At 32.5% G+C, this 21,387-nt stretch overlaps 1 protein-coding gene across 7 annotated transcripts in view; it reads right to left on the reverse strand.

Moving 5' to 3' along the window:
- LOC145263231 (N-acetylated-alpha-linked acidic dipeptidase 2-like) overlaps positions 1–21,387 on the reverse strand; it is a 544,830-nt gene that overhangs the window by 100,142 nt on the left and 423,301 nt on the right. For all 7 annotated transcript variants that reach the window (XM_080120318.1, XM_080120321.1, XM_080120317.1 and 4 more), the window contains exons 2-4: positions 14,821–14,997; positions 10,798–10,848; positions 4,028–4,090 (exon numbers count right to left, since the gene is read on the reverse strand). In XM_080120318.1, coding sequence (XP_079976444.1) covers positions 4,028–4,090; positions 10,798–10,848; positions 14,821–14,997 — 291 coding nt within the window. The remainder of the gene's footprint in view (positions 1–4,027; positions 4,091–10,797; positions 10,849–14,820; positions 14,998–21,387) is intronic.

A 21,387-nucleotide genomic window follows, 5' to 3' on the forward strand; every position in this document is an offset into this window, starting at 1 on the left:
CAGTCGAACACTTTCTATGAAAATAACGATACATCAAAGACAAACTCGCAACATCTATTCTGTGAGATAGAGGTTGCAAGGAGGAGAAAAGGACATCTCCTACGAGGCTACGAAGTCTATTTTGAACTCTATCAAGGCAGGACAAGTCCTTTCTAGCAGCTCCTGCCCAGATGTGGCAACAGTATTCCATCCTTGGACGTACCTGGCTCTTATATAGATAGAGAATAGCATCAGCAGTGAGATATCTACTGGATTGATAGAAAGATCCCACCATTTTTCCAGCGGCCTTGGCAACAGATTTGATGTACGTGTTCCATTTAAGATCAGGAGTAATGGTCAAGCCCAGAAGCTTGTCAAAACTTGAGGCCTCCTGAAGACGAGAGCCATTCATTTCAATTGATGCCAAATGTGGATTAGAATGTTGATGATGTAAAGAGAGAAGCTTGGTTTTAGATGCATTAAAAGTAACCAGCCACTCCTTTCCCCATTGTATTACGTGCTCAAGATCAGAGGAGAGAGAATTGGAGAGAACTTGGTCGTTTACTGTCTTAGATGTGCTACCATAAATGGTAGTGTCGTTAGCATAAATGTCTACAAATGATGTAAGGATGTGATTTGGAAGATCATTAATGTAGATCAGGAAAAGAGTTGGGCCCAGGATGGACCCCTGAGGGACACCGGCATTAATACTGTGAGCTTCTGATTTTTTCCTCTCAACTACTACTCTTATGAACCTATCAGAAAGAAATGATTTAATAATTGGGAAGACTTTTCCAGCTATACCATAGCTAGCGATCTTATGAAGTAAACCTTTATGCCATACCCTATCAAAGGCTTTAGATATGTCAAGAGCAATTGCCCTAGAAAGATTGCCACCGTCGAGAGATTTGCTAATCCTATACGATATAACTGTAAGCACATCTGCTGTAGATCTAGCAGAACGGAAACCATATTGAGTGTCACTAAGAAGGTTATTTTTGTTGAGATGGTTGATTACTTCTGTATTTAACACAGATTCTAGCAACTTACTCATGACGCACAGGAGACTTATTGGCCTGTACTGAGAGGGGGATGAGCGATCACCTTATTATTCTTAAATACAGGGCATACTGATGAGATTTTCCAGGGAGATGGGAAACTCTTCTCCTTAAGACAACGTTTAAACAGCTTTGTAAGTATGGGCGCTAGTTCAGGTTGAAGTTTTGTGAGTATAATAACTGGAATACCGTCAGGGCCAGTTGCTTTACTGGAATCAAGGTTTTTGATTAGCTTGGCAACATCACGTACAGATATACGTATATCACATAGCGTGTTTTCTGATACAGGAGGAAATATTGGGGGTTGGCGGCCTTGGTCGCAAAGGGTAGAATTAGCTGCAAAGTTCTTGACAAAGAGTTTCTTCTGTTCAGGATTCTGTTTGCTATTTGCCAAAACTGGTGGGAACCAAGCCGCTGCTCAGCTACTTTGGACTTAACAGATTGAGCATACAACTCTCTTGCGTTCCTTATTACTTTCTTACAATGGTGGCTGGCAGTCCTGAAAACGGCTTTAGTTTCCATACATCTATTACGTTTGAAGCAGTGGAAAAAGTGATTTCTGTGCGCAATGGCAGCAGCACATTCTGGAGAGAACCATGGCTGGCTGTTAGGTTTTTGCTGAAACTTTTTAGAGGGTATGAAATGGTCAATACCTACAATTAACCATTTAGTCAGGTCTAATACTATAGAGGACACACACATCCTTTTTAAACATGGAATGCAGAGGTAGATCAGATATAAATGTACGGAAGCTATCCCAGTCAGCCTTAGTGTATCGATATACTGTACGATGGAGAGGTACGTCTGGGGACTTATTACATTTCATTTTTATCTTAATTGATACAACAGAGTGGTCGGAAGATCCAAGAGGCGACAGAATAGAAACTGAATATAGTTCAGGGCAAGTTGTGAGAAAAAAGTCTAGTAGGCTCAATGATGATGATGATGCTGACAATGCTAATGATGATGATGCTGACAATGCCAATGATGATGATGCTGACAATGCTAATGATGATGATGCTGACAATGCTAATGATGATGATGCTGACAATGCTAATGATGATGATGCTGACAATGCTAATGATGCCGATGATGATGATGCTGACAATGCCAATGATGATGATGCTGACAATGCTAATGATGATGATGATGATGATGCTGACAATGCCAATGATGATGATGATGATGCTAATGATGATGATGATGATGATGCTGACAATGCCAATGATGATGATGCTGACAATGCTAATGATGATGATGCTGACAATGCTAATGATGATGATGCTGACAATGCTAATGATGCCGATGATGATGATGCTGACAATGCCAATGATGATGATGCTGACAATGCTAATGATGATGATGATGATGATGCTGACAATGCCAATGATGATGATGCTGACAATGCTAATGATGATGATGATGATGCTAATGATGATGATGATGATGATGCTGACAATGCCAATGATGATGATGCTGACAATGCTAATGATGATGATGCTAATGATGCCGATGATGATGATGCTGACGATGCTAATGATGATGATGATGCTGACAATGCCAATGATGATGATGCTGACAATGCTAATGATGATGATGATGCTGACAATGCCAATGATGATGATGCTGACAATGCTAATGATGATGATGATGATGATGCTGACAATGCTAATGATGATGATGATGCTGACAATGCTAATGATGATGATGCTGCCGATGCTAATGATGATGATGATGATGATGCTGACAATGCTAATGATTATGATGCTGATGATGATGATGATGATGCTGACAATGCCAATGATGATGATGCTGACAATGCTAATGATGATGATGCTGCCGATGCTAATGATGATGATGATGATGCTGACAATGCTAATGATTATGATGCTGATGATGATGATGATGATGCTGACAATGCCAATGATGATGATGCTGACAATGCTAATGATGATGATGCTGCCGATGCTAATGATGCCGATGATGATGATGATGACAATGCTAATGATGATGACGATGACAATGCTAATGATGATGATGATGATGACAATGCTAATGATGATGATGATGCTGACAATGCTAATGATGATGATGCTGACAATGCTAATGATGATGATGATGATGCTGACAATGCCAATGATGATGATGCTGACAATGCTAATGATGCCGATGATGATGATGCTGACAATGCCAATGATGATGATGCTGACAATGCTAATGATGATGATGCTACCGATGCTAATGATGATGATGATGCTGACAATGCCAATGATGATGATGCTGACAATGCTAATGATGATGATGATGCTGACAATGCTAATGATGATGATGATGCTAATGATGATGATGCTACCGATGCTAATGATGATGATGATGCTGACAATGCCAATGATGATGATGATGACAATGCTAATGATGATGATGATGCTGACAATGCTAATGATGATGATGATGCTAATGATGATGATGCTGACAATGCCAATGATGATGATGCTGACAATGCTAATGATGATGATGCTGACAATGCCAATGATGATGATGCTGCCGATGCTAATGATTCCTATGATGATGATGCTGACAATGCCAATGATGATGATGCTGACAATGCTAATGATGATGATTCTGACAATGCTAATGATGATGATGCTGCCGATGCTAATGATGATGATGATGATGCTGACAATGCTAATGATGATGATGCTGACAATGCTAATGATGCCAACGATGTTGATGCTGACAATTTGTTTTGATATTTATTGATAAAAATGTCTAAACATAATTTTCCAGAGCAAGTAATAAGACTAACCTCAAGAAAAAGAAGAATATCTAAGACCTGGCCAGAGATAGGTTAGTTTGGATGTCAATTTCTGAAAGTCATCCAACACACACCAGCATGTTAACAGATGTTAAACCAATGATGATGATGATGAAAGGATGGCTTGAATTAATAGATGCAGAACAGTTGAGGTAGCAGGATCAGTTTTACTTACCGAAGGTTTCTTCTAATATTTTCTTTGTCTATCTGTGCTAAAAGCGTTTTGATAGGATCATCCCTGAGGAAGAGAAAACACACAATTCAAAATTAAACAATAATAATAATAATAATAATAATAATAATAAAAAAAGTATTACCAGAGAACATTATGTTGATTACCTTCCCCTCTGGCCCTGTCGGTGGGGCATTAGAATATGCCGACTGCCCCCCCTGCAGAGGGTAAAAGTCCCTCAATAGGGGTCCTAGATATGACCTTAAACTCTATCCAGTGGTGAGGCCCCAGCTTGTGGACTTTGGGGAGTGTGGAGCCACCCTTTAATTACCATTGCTCCCAGGTCCACTCTGACCCGGAGTGGTGGTACCTGTTAGGGTCCCAACTATGTGTTAAATAGAAACCGACGTAAAAACAACAAATATATTCTATTAAAAAAATTTTTCTTCAAAATCTTTGGATTTGTCATTAAATAACCCGAAAAGGGTTGATATGCCGTAAAACAAAAACAACCAACCAACCTTCCCCTCACCCCATTGAGATTCTACTTTTTTAGGTGATAACTCATGATCTGAAATGGAACACATCAAATCCGTTGCAAATGTCACTAAAAAATGGTTGGCTCACTCAACCACTTCAGTAGATATTTTTTTTTTTTTAAATAGCATTTTCACCTCAAACAAGGCTCGGTGCCACTTTGATATAGGGGGCTACTGTCTGGGACATAATTGCAGCAATACTACGTAGGGAGTTTAGCAGCAAGATGACAGTTTGCATTACACTTAAACGTTTGCATGTCAGTACAGTTCGGGAAGCACGAACCCAGAAGCAAATTTTTTTTTTTTTTTTTTTTACACATTGATCACCACTTATCAAGGCCCGGAAGCCACTCAGGAATAAGGGTTATTGCAAGTACATTACGTTAGTGTGGAGATTTGATGAAGTGTTTAATTAAGGGGGCGGTTCATTAGGAATTTGTTAACATTGGACTTGAAGACATCCAAGTTGTAGTCCGGAGGGAAACAGTTTTTGGGAAGAAACTATTAGAGTAGAAGACTTTCTGGCATCTGGGGATCTCTATGGTGTAGGGGTGGAATTTTGCTGTTTGTCGGGTTCGTCTCTCTGACGATGCAATTCTCTATCTGTATAAGAGCCAAGTACATCCTAGGATAGAGTACTATTGCAACATCTGGGTAGGAGCTGTTCAAAGCACCCTATTCTGCTTTGACAGAGTTCAAAATCAATTTCATAATCTAGCAACCTTTTTTCCGTAAAAGAGACGCTAAGAGCTTGTCTCTGCTCTATCGTTATTTTCATGGCAAGTGTTCGACTGAGCTCCAGTCTATGGTCCCCCCCCCATCGCCAATCTTTCACAGAAAACACTCATCTAACTAAAATGACTATCCAAAAACTACCTCACTTTCTATCGGTGCCTAAACCTAAACGTGGATTCCATCAGCGAAGCTTCTTTCCTAGAACTGCTCGTCTGTGGAACTCTATTCCACTGGTCTACTTTCCAGCTGACTACAATATTGTCGTCTTCAAAATCAACGTAAGCAAGTTCTTATTGAACCTCATAAATAATCGAATTATTCCAAATTTCCACCACAAACGATTATTACACAACTATTCCAATGACTAACATACATTAACCTTTATCCTCGAGTGGCTCTCGGGCCTTGATATGTAGTAACCCCTTTGTAAAAAAATGATCGCCCAATTTCAGACCAAGTAGTGTCTATCTATTATATTATAAAACTCGAATCGTCTTGCTTGGCCATTGAAATCATCCATTCATTACAGCTTCCGGTTGGCAAACGTTTGTGCATGTGTAATCAAATAAAACAAAGTTATGAAACTTTTGCTTTTTTTTTTTTTTACATCGGCATTTTACAAATTTTATTTTCATTTTTCATAGCAAGTTGGGGGTTTGTATTACTGTACACATAGATTCGAAAAAGTTGTCAAAAAAACAAATACATAACAAATAAATGTTATCAAAGGCAAGATAAGTTACTTTTCTACCAAACTGGATATATTTTTCGTGTTTTTATTCAATGTAACATGTTTATTCAGCTCGAAAAACATACAGTGTTTACCGATATATTGGAAAATTCAAGATGGCGTCTGACTCCCTCTTTAACACGGTAAGTTTGGGAAAAGGTGTTATAAATAAAAAACTGGATAAAATACTGTTAAAAACTCGCTCAATATATGTTACCGTGACATAGCTTGACATATATTCGGCGGGGTTTTAATAGTATTTTTTCTAGTTTTTTTATTTATAACACCTTTTCCCAAACTTACCGTGTTAAAGAGGGAGTCAGACGCCATCTTGAATTTTCCAATACATCGGTAAACACTGTATGTTTTTCGAGCTGAATAAACATGTTACATTGAATAAAAACACGAAAAATATATCCAGTTTGGTAGAAAAGTAATTTATCTTGCCTTTGATAACATTTGTTATGTATTTGTTTTTTGACAACTTTTTCGAATCTATGTGTACAGTAATACAAACCCCAAGTTGGAATTGTTTTCAAACAAAAACAAATATGTTTACGATTTAATCTATTTTAAAATCTTTTACATATTCTGTAATTTTAAACTAAAGACGTTAAAATTATTCAGATCAACTTGCTCAGTCATTTGAAACCGTATTAATAAAAAAAAGAAACTACGTAACTATTAACACATACTAACATCTCATTTTTTTTTTTTTTAAATGGAACATAAAAAAAAATCGTATAATAAGTAACGGTTACCCAAAAGCAGTAAACGTGATATTTCATAGTTAACTGGTTGGGGAAGAATAATGAAGAAATTAAAACCATTCAACCAGTTTCTCACGATGACTGTTAACCAAACACAATTACGTATTTGCTTGAGTTTTTTATGATTTAAACTATTTTTGAGTCTTTTTTTTTTTTTTGCATTTGATTTTTTAATTGGCAGTTTAAAGACGTTAAAATTACTTACAAAGGTTTATTAATACATTGAACATTATGCAAACAATAGACTTTTAAGGCTATTGTGTTTAAACATATAAAAATAAAATTTAAAAAAAAATCTTATCTATATTTCTGAAGTGAGCAGAATATTTTTTTTCTGCTGAAAAATACATTAAAAAAAGATAAAATATTAATAAAGATAAAAATAAAAGATAAATAACTACTTTTTTTTTTTTTTTTTTTTTTTTTTACAAAAATATCATGCATGAAATAGCGGCAACCCACTTTCGAGAATTATTGCCCTTCCAGCCCAAATCACATGGGTTGGGCCAACTATTTATCTGTGACCCTTCCCCCACGTTCATGTGCTAGCCTCTAGCTTTTTTTTTTCCCCCATAAGGTACCTATTTACTATGCCTCCCCACGGGACAGAGTTGGACACCAGGGTCGTTTTTTAACGTGGAAAAAAGGTACGAAAATAAAAATTGTCTCAGTCGTGAAGAATTTCTCTTCCACTGAAAGAGAACAAGAAATGGAAGTGCAGCATCTGAAGAACAGATACTACACTTTGATCTTGACCTTCCTTAAAAAAAAAAAAAAAACAGTTTAAAAAATAATATTTGTTTATATGTTCTTAAAAACGCTATCTGCTTCAGAAATGGGTGAACATTTTACATTAAATTTACATGTGAAAACACTAAAATATTAAACCTCTTTCCCACAGAAGAGACGTTGCGAGCCTGTCTCTGCTTTATCGTTATTTTCATGGCAAGTGCTCGTCTGAGCTCCAATCTATGGTCTCCCCTGGCCTGAATTTCATTAAAAACACTCGTCTAGCTGAAACCACTATCAATAATTTCCCCCACTCTTTATCCGTGTCTAAACCTAAACATAGATTGCATAAACAAAGCTTCTTTTTTAGAACTGCACGCCGGTGGAACTCTGTTCCGTTTTCCTGCTTTCCAACTGACTACAATTTGATAGTTTTCAAGTCCAACGTAAGCAAGTTCTTGATGGGCCATCCCCTTAAGTAATACAATTTACCAAATTTCTATTACTAACGATTACAACGATATTTTCCCATTGTCTACCATACACTCATTAACCCTTATCCTTGAGTAGCCTCCAGGCCTTGATAAGTGATAATTCCTTTGTTAAAAAGAAAGTCTTCTCACTGCCAATTTATAGAAAAATTTAAAAATACAGCAGGTTTGGCAATGTCCTCAGTTTATATATGTTCATGCTGCCTGTCAATGTTAAGCTGAGAAGTTTGGAGGATGCGTTCTCAGGTGTCATATATTAATACTCCCAGGCATTATCAAATCAAATAAACATGGAAAAAGAATTATCTATTTCCTATATTTCTGAAGTGTGCAGAGGAATTTTTTCTGCTGAAAAATACATTAAAAGACTAGCGAGTGGGGTGGCGCGCCCAGCTTTGCCCGGGCATAAAATAAACTTAAATTTCAATTTGTCCAGATATTATAGTAAAGCATATTATTATAGAATCATGATTTTAAAATTTAAAAAAAAAAAAAAAAAAAAAGAAAGTCTTTTGGTGCCATCAGTTAGAATCGAAACTGCAACTGTATCATTCAAAGCTGGTGACGTTACCACCGTACCAACATAACACGCATATGAACTGATTAAAAATTTAAAATAAACTAAGATGAATGCAAAGAATGTATAACAATTTTTGTCAATTTTGACGCATTTTTGACTGCTAAAAAAACTATTTTAACCGACTATATTTTATTATAGTCGTGATTTTAAAAGTAAAAAAAAAAAAAAAAAAAAAAAATTTTTTTTTGGATGGCATCAGCTAGAATCGAAACCGAAATCAAAACTGTAGCATTCAAAGCTGGTGACGTTACCACCGTATCAACGTGACCTGCATATGAACTGATTAAAAATTAAAAATAAAATAAGACGAATGTACAAAATGAACAACAATTTTTTTCAATTTTGACCCTTTTTCTTGACCCATACTTGACCCCTTAAAAAAATTATTTTAACCGGCTAACAATCCATAAAAGAACCCGTAAAAAATCCAATCAGTTGAGGCTCCTAGCGCTGCTCTGCGACTTTTAGATTCGGAAGAGATAGAGTTTGAAAATATGGAGAAAGACAGACATACATATAGACTTTTATATATTAGATAAATAACTATTCTTTTTTTACAAAAATATAATACATGAAATAGTGTACTGTACTTCCAGCTCAGATCATATGGGTTGAACCATCTATTTATCTGCAGCGTTCACCTTCATGCACTAGCCTCTAGAGGCCATGTTTTTTTTTGTTTTGTTTTTTTCCATAAGGTAAATCCTAGAAAAACGAACAATCATCTATTTATTCATCTTCCTTTAAATAAATTAAAAAAAAAAAAAATAAAAAAAACAGTTTAAAAAATATTTGTTTACATGTTCTTAAAAACGCTATCTGCTTCGGAAATAGGTGATCATTTTTACATTAAATTTACATGTGAAGATAATCACTCTACAGCGCTCTATGGATAAATTTATCTTAAGTTGACCTTTTACAACTAAATATTTTTGTTTACGAGCCAAATCCACGTGAATTTTGGAATATGACATCTTTGTTCCGTGAAGAAGTACATACATCATAAATTTTTTTTTTTTTTCATAAGCGTTTACATTTCTAAATTTTTGCAGATGAGAATTCGTTATTCGTATCATTTGAATTCATCTTATTTTCACGACATTTCAGTCGATGTAACCTCCGACCTTCTCCAGGTTTACTTTATTGAACTCAAGAATTTTGACAGAATTTCAAACGGAACCTTTTATTTACTTAACAGGGGTAGCATGCTCTCGTTTTGTCGTAGAGGTACTAAGTAATTCGCAATTGTATTTTTCAGTTGCCAACACTAAGAATTGAACTTTCAACCTTAAGGAGAATATCACTTTTACAATCAAGTTTTCCAAATACTCTAACCATTGCTCCATGGGTCCTTGCAGACAGATTTAGTATGAATTTTGGAGCCTTAACCTATTTTATTTGTAGTTATGAATATCACTATGTATTTTTATTCTTTATGTATTACTGTATAAATTATCTATTATTTATAATTAACTAGCGGAACTACCCGGCATTGCTTGGGTGTGGAGAGATTTTTATTGTAAGGGTATTGATCAACGAAGCCCTTAAAAAAATGTTTCAAAAAAAAAAAAAAAAAAAAAAAAATTTACCCCCTCCCCCAAATATGAGTACCTGTGCAAGTGCAAAAAAAAAACAAAAAAAAACAAGTAAGTAGGCAGGCAGGCAGGCAGGCTCGAACCTGTAACGCTAAGAGGAAAAGGAGGTGAAACAAAAAAAGAAAACATTTAATTGCTGCGGCCACTGTGACATACAACGTTGCCGCCATTCAAATTAAGCTTTTTCATTGCAAGGTGCATGATGACTTTGCAAACATGTCTATGAAAAAAGTGACCCCTCCTTGTAGTTGGTTGTTTTTGTTTTACGGCATATCAACCCTTTTCAGGTTATTTAATGCCGAATCCAAAGATTTGGAATAAAAATTTTTAAAATAGAATATATCTGTTGTTTTCAAGCCGGTTTCTGTTTTTAACATAACAGGTACTACCACTCTGGGTTAGAGTGGACCTGGGAGCAATGCCAATTAAAGGGTGGCTCCACACTCCCCAAAGCCTGCAAGCTGGGGCCTCACCACTGGATATAGTTTAAGGTCATATTCAGAACCATTGCCATTGAAGTAATGATAAAACAAAGACAGGTTCGCAACGTCTCTCCTGTGGGGAAAAAGGTTGTAGGGAAGATCAAAAAAAAAAAAAAACTTACGCTTCAAGGGAGTCATTCTGTGTTCTTGGAAGTGGAGTGATATTTCCTGACCTGTAAGATTGAGAAAAACCATTCATTTTTATTAAATCATATATACAGTGACGCCAAAAATAAAGTCCGTTTGAAAGCCGAATTAACAATGCAATATGAAAATAAACAAGTATTTATTAGTTTGTCAGAATTTTATGGGTATTTTTTTTTCCTGGCCATGATTGTTAAGTTGAAGAGAAAAAAAAAAGTTAACGTAGATTCTGCGATATCTGTAGTACTTTTTAATTTTCATATTGCGTTAATTCGTTTTTTAAACGTATTTCAATTAAAAATTCAATCAATACTTCTAATATGGGAAACACTACCCTGAATTTCAAATCGCGTTGCAAGATGCATTCTTCTGTCATTTCAAAAACAACACCGCAGATAGCAGCACGTGGAATCTGCATTAACTTTTTTTTTCTCCAACTTAAAAAATTCAAAAAAAAATATAAAATTCTGACGAAAGATTATAACTCCGAAATATATTAATTTTAAATAAATAAATACTTGATTATTTTCATAATATTGCATTCTTAATTCGGCTTTCAAATGCCCTTTATATGTATTTCAATTTAAAATATATATATTTCAATTTAAAATTTACGTATTTTAATTTAAAATTATATATATAATATATATATATATATTTCAATTTAAAATTTACGTATTTCAATTTAAAATTATATATATAATATATATATATATATATATTTTTCAATTTAAAATTTACGTATTTCAATTTACAATTATATATATATATATATATATATTTCAATTTAAAATTATATATATAATATATATATATATTTCAATTTAAAATTATATATATAATATATATTTCAATTTAAAATTTACGTATTTCAATTTAAAATTATATATATAATATATATATATATTTCAATTTAAAATTTACGTATTTCAATTTAAAATTATATATATATATATACTTCAATTTAAAATTTACGTATTTCAATTTAAAATTATATATATAATATATATATATTTCAATTTAAAATTATATATATAATATATATATATATTTCAATTTAAAATTATATATATAATATATATATATTTCAATTTAAAATTATATATAATATATATATATATATATATATATATTTCAATTTAAAATTTACGTATTTCAATTTAAAATTATATATATGATATATATATATTTCAATTTAAAATTTACGTATTTCAGTTTAAAATTATATATATATATATATATATATATATATATAATGGTTGTATAGATTCGTTTCCAATGAAACCTGTGTGATTATTAAAAAGTGCTCAATGGAGGACAGAGCTGATATATAATCTATTTATTATACAAACATTATTGGTTACATATGTGCATACATGTTTCGGTGGAGTCTCATATCAAAGAGACCACTTCATCAAACCAAAAAATGGGTGAGATTTTGGCCCTTGTTTAGTTTGATGAAGTGGTCTCTTTCAATTGGGATTCCACTGAAACATGTCTGCACATATGTAACCAATAATGCTTGTATAACAAACAAACTATATAATGGGATGATTAATCGAAATCGGAATTGGGAATCATAAAAATCGGAACATTTTGAGGTATCGGAAATATTGGTGCCTATTTTCCGATGCCAAAACGATTCTTTTGTCTTTTTTATTTGCTTTTATTTAAAGTAAAATCTTTCATTGCTGTTAATATTGATAAAATAATAAATATTCATTGATTTTAAAATACAAGTAAAACTAAAATCGATAGATCACTATCCATAAGTGTATTTTGACGTTTAGGAAAATATCTGCATATTTAACACGTTTTTATGAAAAACTGGGATAATAACAATCTTATAGTTGAATAATTGTAGATTGATAAAGAAGTGGAATCGGAATCGGTAATTGTATCAGAATTGGAAATTTAGCACGGAATTGTGAATTGTATTGGAATCATCCCATCACTAATATATATATATATATATATATAATAGTTATATAGTTTCTTAGATGTATAATATGATCAGCCGGTCACTGGCGTGTGACCGACCCACGTGTTACACTAAATGTCATGGAAACAGTCCGCGTATGAAGATCTGTCGATTAGACGTATTTTGTCAGAGGTAAGATCAAAGGCATACCTGAAATATTGGGTGTGGCCATCTCCCCCACTCTGGTGTCATTCTGTATGGAATCTTCTTCGTCTTCAGGCCCGCTTCCGTTGGCCTTAGGCAGACGTTCAATACAGGCAGAAACACCGCATGACACAATTGTATGTATAAGATTTTAACTATTTAATTCTACAAATGTTTTCGTACAATAAACTGAACACAATTAGCTCCTTAAAACTAACTAACCTAACTAATGATGAGAGGAGGTGGGTAGCTCGGCTCCCCTTCCTCTCATCTACAGAGGGACAGAAAATACGTGCTCACCTCATGCAGTCCAGACGAAAAGAGAACAAAGAAAAGGAAAGGAAATTCTGAGCTGCATTTCTATGTATCCCTCCGCCAACAGCCAAATTACTACCTGGCCATGCAGGGGGAGGGTGCATAAGAAATTACCAACCGTGGCACTACGATATAATGCCATAGATGAAAATCTACTGAAACTCTTGTATTTATTAAAAAGTGCTTGATAAATGAACAGAGCGTGTTTATAACATGTTTATGAAACGTGTGAAATACTGTTTATATATATATATATATATATATATATATATATATATATATATATATATATATATATATATATGAGAGAGAGAGAGAAAAGCATGACAATAAAATTAATAAATGAACAATATAAAATAAATAGCATTGGAACTATATAAATATTATTTATTATGAAAAAAGAAAGTGGAAGGAAAAAGTGAAGATAAAAAAAGATATTAAAGAGAAAAAAAGATCTGAAAGAAAAAAGATATGAAAGAAAAAAAAGATATGAAAGAAAAAAAAGATATGAAAGAAAAAAAAGATATGAAAGAAAAAAAAGATATGAAAAAAAAAAGATATGAAAGAAAAAAGATATGAAAGAAAAAAGATATGAAAGAAAAAAGATATGAAAAAAAAAAGATATGAAAAAAAAAAGATATGAAAAAAATAGATATGAAAAAAAAAGATATGAAAAAAAAAAGATATGAAAAAAAAAGATATGAAAAAAAAAAGATATGAAAAAAAAAGATATGAAAAAAAAAGATATGAAAGAAAAAAGATATGAAAAAAAAAAGATATGAAAAAAAAAGATATGAAAAAAAAAAGATATGAAAAAAAAAGATATGAAAAAAAAAAGATTTGAAAAAAAAAAGATATGAAAAAAAAAAAATATGAAAAAAAAAAGATATGAAAAAAAAAGATATGAAAAAAAAAGATATGAAAAAAAAAGATATGAAAAAAAAAATATGAAAGAAAAAAGATATGAAAAAAAAAAAGATATGAAAGAAAAAAAAGATATGAAAAAAAAAAGATATGAAAGAAAAAAAGATATGAAAAAAAAAAGATATGAAAGAAAAAAGATATGAAAAAAAAAAGATATGAAAAAAAAAGATATGAAAGAAAAAGATATGAAAAAAAAAGATATGAAAAAAAAAGATATGAAAAAAAAAGATATGAAAAAAAAAAGATATGAAAAAAAAAAGATATGAAAAAAAAAAGATATGAAAGAAAAAAGATATGAAAAAAAAAGATATGAAAAAAAAAAGATATGAAAAAAAAAGATATGAAAAAAAAAGATATGAAAAAAAGATTTGAAAGAAAAAAAGATATAAAAAAAAGACATGAAAGAAAAAAAAAGATGATAAAAGAAAAAAAATCGAAGATATAGTTGAGGTTTTGATCCAAGGGAAATTTAAGTCTAAAATTAATAAGTTGAATTATTAATTTTTTCGCTCGAGGTAAACAATTATGTTAACGAATTTACATACATTATTAGCTACATATGTGCACAAATTTCTGTGACAATCTCTTATCAAATTGTTAACAAATTCTGAAAAAAAAACTACAATTATGCACTGACCTTTTTTCAAGATTTGATATTGGCTTTGAAAACCATCCTATCAAAATTCCGATAATTAGGCTCAAAATACAGCCAAAAAAGAGTATGAGACAGTTTTGTCTGTTTCTGCCGTGAGAAGACATAATTTTGACAGACGGATGCCGATCGACTGGATCCTCTGTCTCCAAATTTGAGAACCTGAAAATTGAAATTAAAGAAAAGTCAGTAAATTTATTTTTGTGCTATGGTTAGGGTTATTGTGATTTTTTTTTTTTTTTTAAACAAAAGGACATTTTAACATGCTCGTAAAAATCTTAATTGAAATCAACAAAACAAGTTTGCAAATAATCAGAAATATATGAAAATAAAATAAAAAAGGATGAAAAAATATAGGAAAATGTTTTTTTTACCAAAATAAAATACAAAAAACGAAAAAATATGAAAAAACTAAAATACAAAAAAAAGATAGAGTAAATATAAAAAATATGAGAAAACCCATGAGAAAATATAAAAAAAAATAAATATAAAAAGAACTAAAAAATATGAAAACTAAAAAATAAAATTAAATTATGAAAAAGACTACAAAACATGAAAATAAAGGAGGAAACAAATGTGAAAATTTTTAAAATATGAAAAAGCTAAAAAATATGAAAAAAAATGAAAACTTTTTAAATATAAAAAAGCCAAAAAGAAACTAAAACTGAAAAAAATAAATAAATAAAACACTTAAAACTACAAAAAAATATGAAAAAACTTAAATAAAAAAAAATATGAAAAAACTAAAATACAAAAAAAATATGAAAAAACTAAAATACAAAAAAAATATGAAAAAACTAAAATACAAAAAAAATATGAAAAAACTTAAATACAAAAAAAATATGAAAAAACTTGAATAAAAAAAAAAATATGAAAAAACTTAAATACAAAAACAGATATAAAATATTAAAAAATATGAGAAAACCTATGAGAAAATATAAAAAAAAAATAAATATAAAAAGAACTAAAAAATATGAAAACTAAAAAATAAGACACACTTTTTAAATTATGAAAAAAAACATGAAAAATTAAAATAAAAAGGAGGAAACAACTGTGAAAATTTTTTAAATATGAAAAAAAAAAAAAAAAAAACGAAAATTTTTTTAAATATAAAAAGGCCAAAAAAGAAACTAAAACTGGAAAAAAAAAAAAAATAAATAAAACACTTAAAACTACAAATCTTTTTTTTTTAAAAATATGTAAAAACTTAATATACAAAAAATGCAAATTAATGAAAAATTATTATTTTAAGTGAAAAAAAATGATAAGAAAAAGATTGAAAAGAACAAAAAAGTTAAACAATTTAAATTTAAAGAAAAAAAAGGAAAAACTGTTACGTATAAAAAACATTTTCATTTGCAAAAACTCTGGACTGAATACAGAATACTATGTCAAATTCTATTTACAGATTCAATTGTCGTTTGAAATCGTCATGTCATTCTAAACTGCAACATTCTTTGCTCAAAGTCTTGTGATGTTTGTGCAGTCAATGGTATAACAGAATAATCCCCCTCTATAATAAAAAAGCAATGTGTATTTATTTGTGTGTGTGTGTGTGTGTGTATGTGTGTGTGTGGTTGGTTGGTTGGTTGTTTTTGTTTTACGGCATATCAACCCTTTTCGGGTTATTTAACGCCAAACTCTCTAATACCTGTTTCCTCAAGCTCCCCTCAAGAATTTTACGTAAATTGAGTACCCACACGTTGACGCTCCTCCAACAAAAATTCGGCAAATGTGTATTTCAGCAGCGTAAATTCAAGTTTTACACTAGTGGTGGCCATAAAGTGGGTGATCATTATACGTTAAATTATTATAGAAAAGTGATACCCCACTTTCTTTAAACTAACATTTCTTCATATCTTGGAAACTACTCGTTTGCTGGAATTTTAAACGTTATTTTCGTTTTCAACATCCTCAAAAACTTATGAATGTCTTAATTTTCCAAGTTTTTTCTTTTCTATAGTGTGGAAAGTCAATTGTCTGCCCCCTTGCCGATCTTATATTAACAGAATAATCCCCCTCTATAATAAAAAAGCAATGTGTATTTGTGTGTGTATGTGGTTGGTTGGTTGGTTGGTTGTTTTTGTTTTACCGCATATCAACCCTTTTCGGGTTATTTAATGCCGAATCCAAAGATTTTGAAGAAAAATTTTTTTTAATAGAATATATTTGTTTGTTTTCATGTTGGTTTCTATTTAACCCATAGTTGGGACCCTAACAGGTACTGCCACTCCGGGTCAGAGTGGACCTGGGAGCAATGGTAATTAAAGGGTGGCTCCACACTCCCCAAAGCCCACAAGCTGGGGCCTCACCACTGGATATAGTTTAAGGTCATATCCAGGACCCCCATTGTGGTACTTTTACCCTCTGCAGGGGGGCAGTCGGCGTATTCTAATGCCCCACCGACAGGGCCAATGTGTGTGTGTGTGTATATATATATATATATATATATATATATATATATATATATATGGATAAACTAGAAAGACAAGCACTCAGCACTTGCAACTCCTACCTTCTCTTCATAAGATATATAGATGACATCCTCATACATGCCCTCGTGAAGAAGCCATCAAAATCTTCAACACATTTAACAATGCTGACCCCTACCTACAGTTCACCATAGAACACCCAGACAACTCCGGCTCTCTCTCACTCCTTGACTTCAAACTTAACATCAAAGACAAACTGAGCTATGCACACGCAGAGAAATGGCTCTACATACACAGAATTCTACAAGACGACGTTTGTTTGTACACTTTAGATCCGCCTTACCCCTCAAAGACAAACTGAGCTATGCACACGCAGAGATTTCACGCATACGCAACAAGTGCACTAACACACCTGACAACTTCCTACACACACTCTCCATAAACGGCTATCCCAATTCTACCTTATCTTCACTCAAAAAAAAAAGAAAAAAAACGCCAACGCCAAACTCTAATACCTGTTTCCTCAAGCTCCCCTCAAGAATTTTACGTAAATTGAGCATCCACACGTTGACGCTCCTTCAACAAAAATTCGGCAAATGTGTATGGTGGCCATAAAGTGGGTGATCATTATACGTTAAATTATTATAGAAAAGTAATACCCCACTTTCTTTAAACTAACATTTCTTCATATCTAGGAAACTAACTGTTTACTGGAATTTTAAATGTTATTTTCGTTTGCAACATCCTCAAAAACTTATAAATGTCTTACTTTTCCAAGTTTTTTCTTTTCTATAGTGTGGAAAGTCAATTGTCTGCCCCCTTGCCGATCTTATATTCCCAACATTGCCAATAGGTGTCGCTAGCAGTGTATCATTCAAAAACAAGATGGTGGGAAGTTTTTCTTTGATAAAACGTCTCATAATATGTGATTTTCTTAAATTAAAAAAAAACAAAAAACTACTTGATCGATTTAAGTGATTTTTGGAATATGACATTTTCATGCAGTGACAAGTACGTACATTAAAAAGATTTTTTTTCAGATTTTTATAGTAAAAAAGATTACTAGTGGACCATTTATAGACTTGCACCAAAAAGTTTTTTTTTTCTTCATTGGTTAAATTGGTTAATTATTATTTAAAAAAAACAAAAAAAACGCTTCATAAAAGTAAAACAGTCGCATTTTCAAGTGAATTCTCCAAGTGGCGACTAGAAATAATAAAACGCTCGTCTTTTGGCGATTCTGTTTTTTCACTGACAACCTTCTACAGTTTATTGCCGAGTGAAAAATGCCTTTCCAAACATAAAATTCAGCGCCTATTTAGATTTTTGATATTCACCAGCTGTGCCAATCAGGCTGTAGCAGCCGAAACTCACTACTAGCTATAAACACGTGTAAACAGAACTAAACTATTCTCTCCTCCAACCAGCCGGCATGATATTAAATCTACCTTTACACAAGAACACTTCCACCTACTAACCCTTTTCTCTCTTGTACATGGTACTAACGAGGATAACAAATAAAGATGTTTATTAATTGTTAAAATGAGACTCCTTTTCATTGTCTTCACTTTAAACTAAAAGGCTTTAGTAGAGTGTATTCCAATTCCTTCTGTAGCTGTTCATTTGAACCTGAAATCATAAAAATTGGTCAGTCATCTCATGTATAGCAATAGCATACTGTATTTTCAAGAATCTATGACAATTTTAAATGAAAGTACAAAAACGTCTGAAAACTTATTAAAAAGGTACCTCATCTATCTATATATATAAAAGCGAAAATGTATGTGTGTATGTGTGTTCGCTTTTTCTGTATGTCTACAAACGGCTTTTTTCAGAGAAGCGGTCGGTCGCCTAACAACTTTTTAAAACTTTTTATATCACATGTAAATCGTAATATCTCAGAGTTAACAACGGAGCTCGCCTGTCTATTTAATTTGCTCAACTTCGGGAAGATAAATATTCAACAGTTTTCGCTCGCCGCATGTGGGTTAGGCCTTTTCCTTTTTTTTTTTTACATGGAGGTCACCACTTATCAAAGCCCAGAAGCCACTCGGGGATAAGGGTTATTGCGTGTACAGTAATCAATGGGATAGTGTTGTAGTAATCATTAGTATTGGAGATTTGATAAAGTGTCTTACTTAAGGGGGGCAGTTCATCAGGAATTTGTTTATGTTGGACTTGAAGACATCCAAGTTGTAATCAGGTGGGAAACAAGCAAACGGAACAGAGTTCCACAGTCGTGCACTTCTAAGAAAGAAGCTTTGCTCATGGAATCTACATTTTATATTTAGGCACAGATAAAGAGTAGGGAAAATTATTGACCGTAGTTTCAGTTAGATGGGTGTTTACCGTGAAAGATTGGTGAGGGGGGGGGACCAGAGATTGGGGCTCAGATGAGCACTTGCAAAACTATCATGGTTCAATTGTGTCCTCAAAAACAACATTCATTTCGAACGCGCCCCTGTCTGATAAAAGACTCTACAGTTGATTTTATAGGCTGGACCTTTCTGCTTGTGTGGTGATAAAACTTCATGTATGCAGGTTGTCAGGTTGTATAAAAGTGTTAACTTTGATCAAAATCAGACTTCCTTCTTTAATCATATTTTTTCGATTATCGAGACTTATCGAACGCATTCCGATACAAAACCTACGAAAGAACACTCCCAGACACATCAAGTACCTTTGTGTGAAATTCAAAAGGAATTGGCCCAGCTGTTTCCGGGTCCATAAGAAACGAACTCACACACAATATTTCTTTTATATAATAGTAGAAATATATAATTTATACAATTATATAAAAGGACCTGTGTGCGTGCGTGTGTGTGCGTAAGAGTTTGTTCCCTATGGACTCAAAAACGGCTGGCCCAATTTTTATGAAATATCACAGAAAGGTACTTTATGTGCTTGGCAGTTTTCTTAGATAGATTTTGTATTGGAATGTCTTCGATAAGTATTGGTAATCGAAATAATCCGATGAAAGAAGGAACAGGCGATTTTGACCAAAGTTAACACCTTACACAGCCTAACATCACAAGTCCATTTGAGAAGTTTTATTACCACACAAGCCAAAAGGCCAGACATATAAAATCAACAGTAGGTTTTTTGATATGACAGGGGCACGTTCAAAATGAATGTTTCTGCTTAGAGCACAATTGAACCATAAAGACTTTTACATTTTAAACTTTAATTCAAGCCTTTATTTAAAATAATTTTATAAAATCAACCATAGGTTCTCTACAGTGCAATGTAGACTAGACAGTATTCTGGACTAAGCCACTGCGGGGGGGGGGGCATGTGAAACTTCCTCCCAGTGCACTCTGATGGGTCCCCAACTAGAGCTGGCAATCAATCAATTTGATTAAAAAATGGGCAATTTCACTGATTTCGCTGACAATAAAAATATGGGAGTGTGAAACATTAGTTGATCATCATTCAATCCCGGGCAACGTCGGGTCCCCTATCTAGTATGTAAACAATAGACTTTATAGATAAAAGCTGCTTTCATTGGGTATTATCTATTGTCGAGATAATCGGCCAGGCATACGATAACCCCGAATGTGGCACTCAATCTTGAATTCAGATAGGCAATTGTTTTTTTTTGTCAGTTATCATGTTTTATATGTCCTAATTTACTTGCCACTCCACGAGGGCAGGACTAGACACATGTTTAGGTTTTAATATATATATATATATTTATATTCGGAACTATTATTATATTTGGATTGTTTTCTAGCTTGGTAGAGGGAGTCTACTTAATATGTATTTTTGTCTTTGCTATTCTTCTATCCAGTTTGTTTTCTAGCTTGGTAGCGGGAGCCCACTTAATATATATTTCTTTCTTTACTGCTCTTCCATCCGGATTGTTTTCTAACTTGGTAGAGGAATCCCACTTAATATATATATTTTTTTCTTTACAATTCTTCTATCTGGATTGTTTTTTAGCTTGGTAGATGGAGCCCACTTAATATATATTTTTTTCTTTGCTATTCTTCTATCCAGTTTGTTTTCTAGCTTGGTAGCGGGAGTCCACTTAATATATATATTTTTCTTTACTGCTCTTCTAGCCAGATTGTTTTCTAGCTTGGTAGATGGAGCCCACTTAAAATATATATATTTTTTC

The sequence above is a fragment of the Euprymna scolopes genome, chromosome 38 (genome assembly GCF_053919585.1).
Source record: "Euprymna scolopes isolate OS-2025 chromosome 38, ASM5391958v1, whole genome shotgun sequence".
Classification (NCBI taxonomy): domain Eukaryota; kingdom Metazoa; phylum Mollusca; class Cephalopoda; order Sepiida; family Sepiolidae; genus Euprymna; species Euprymna scolopes.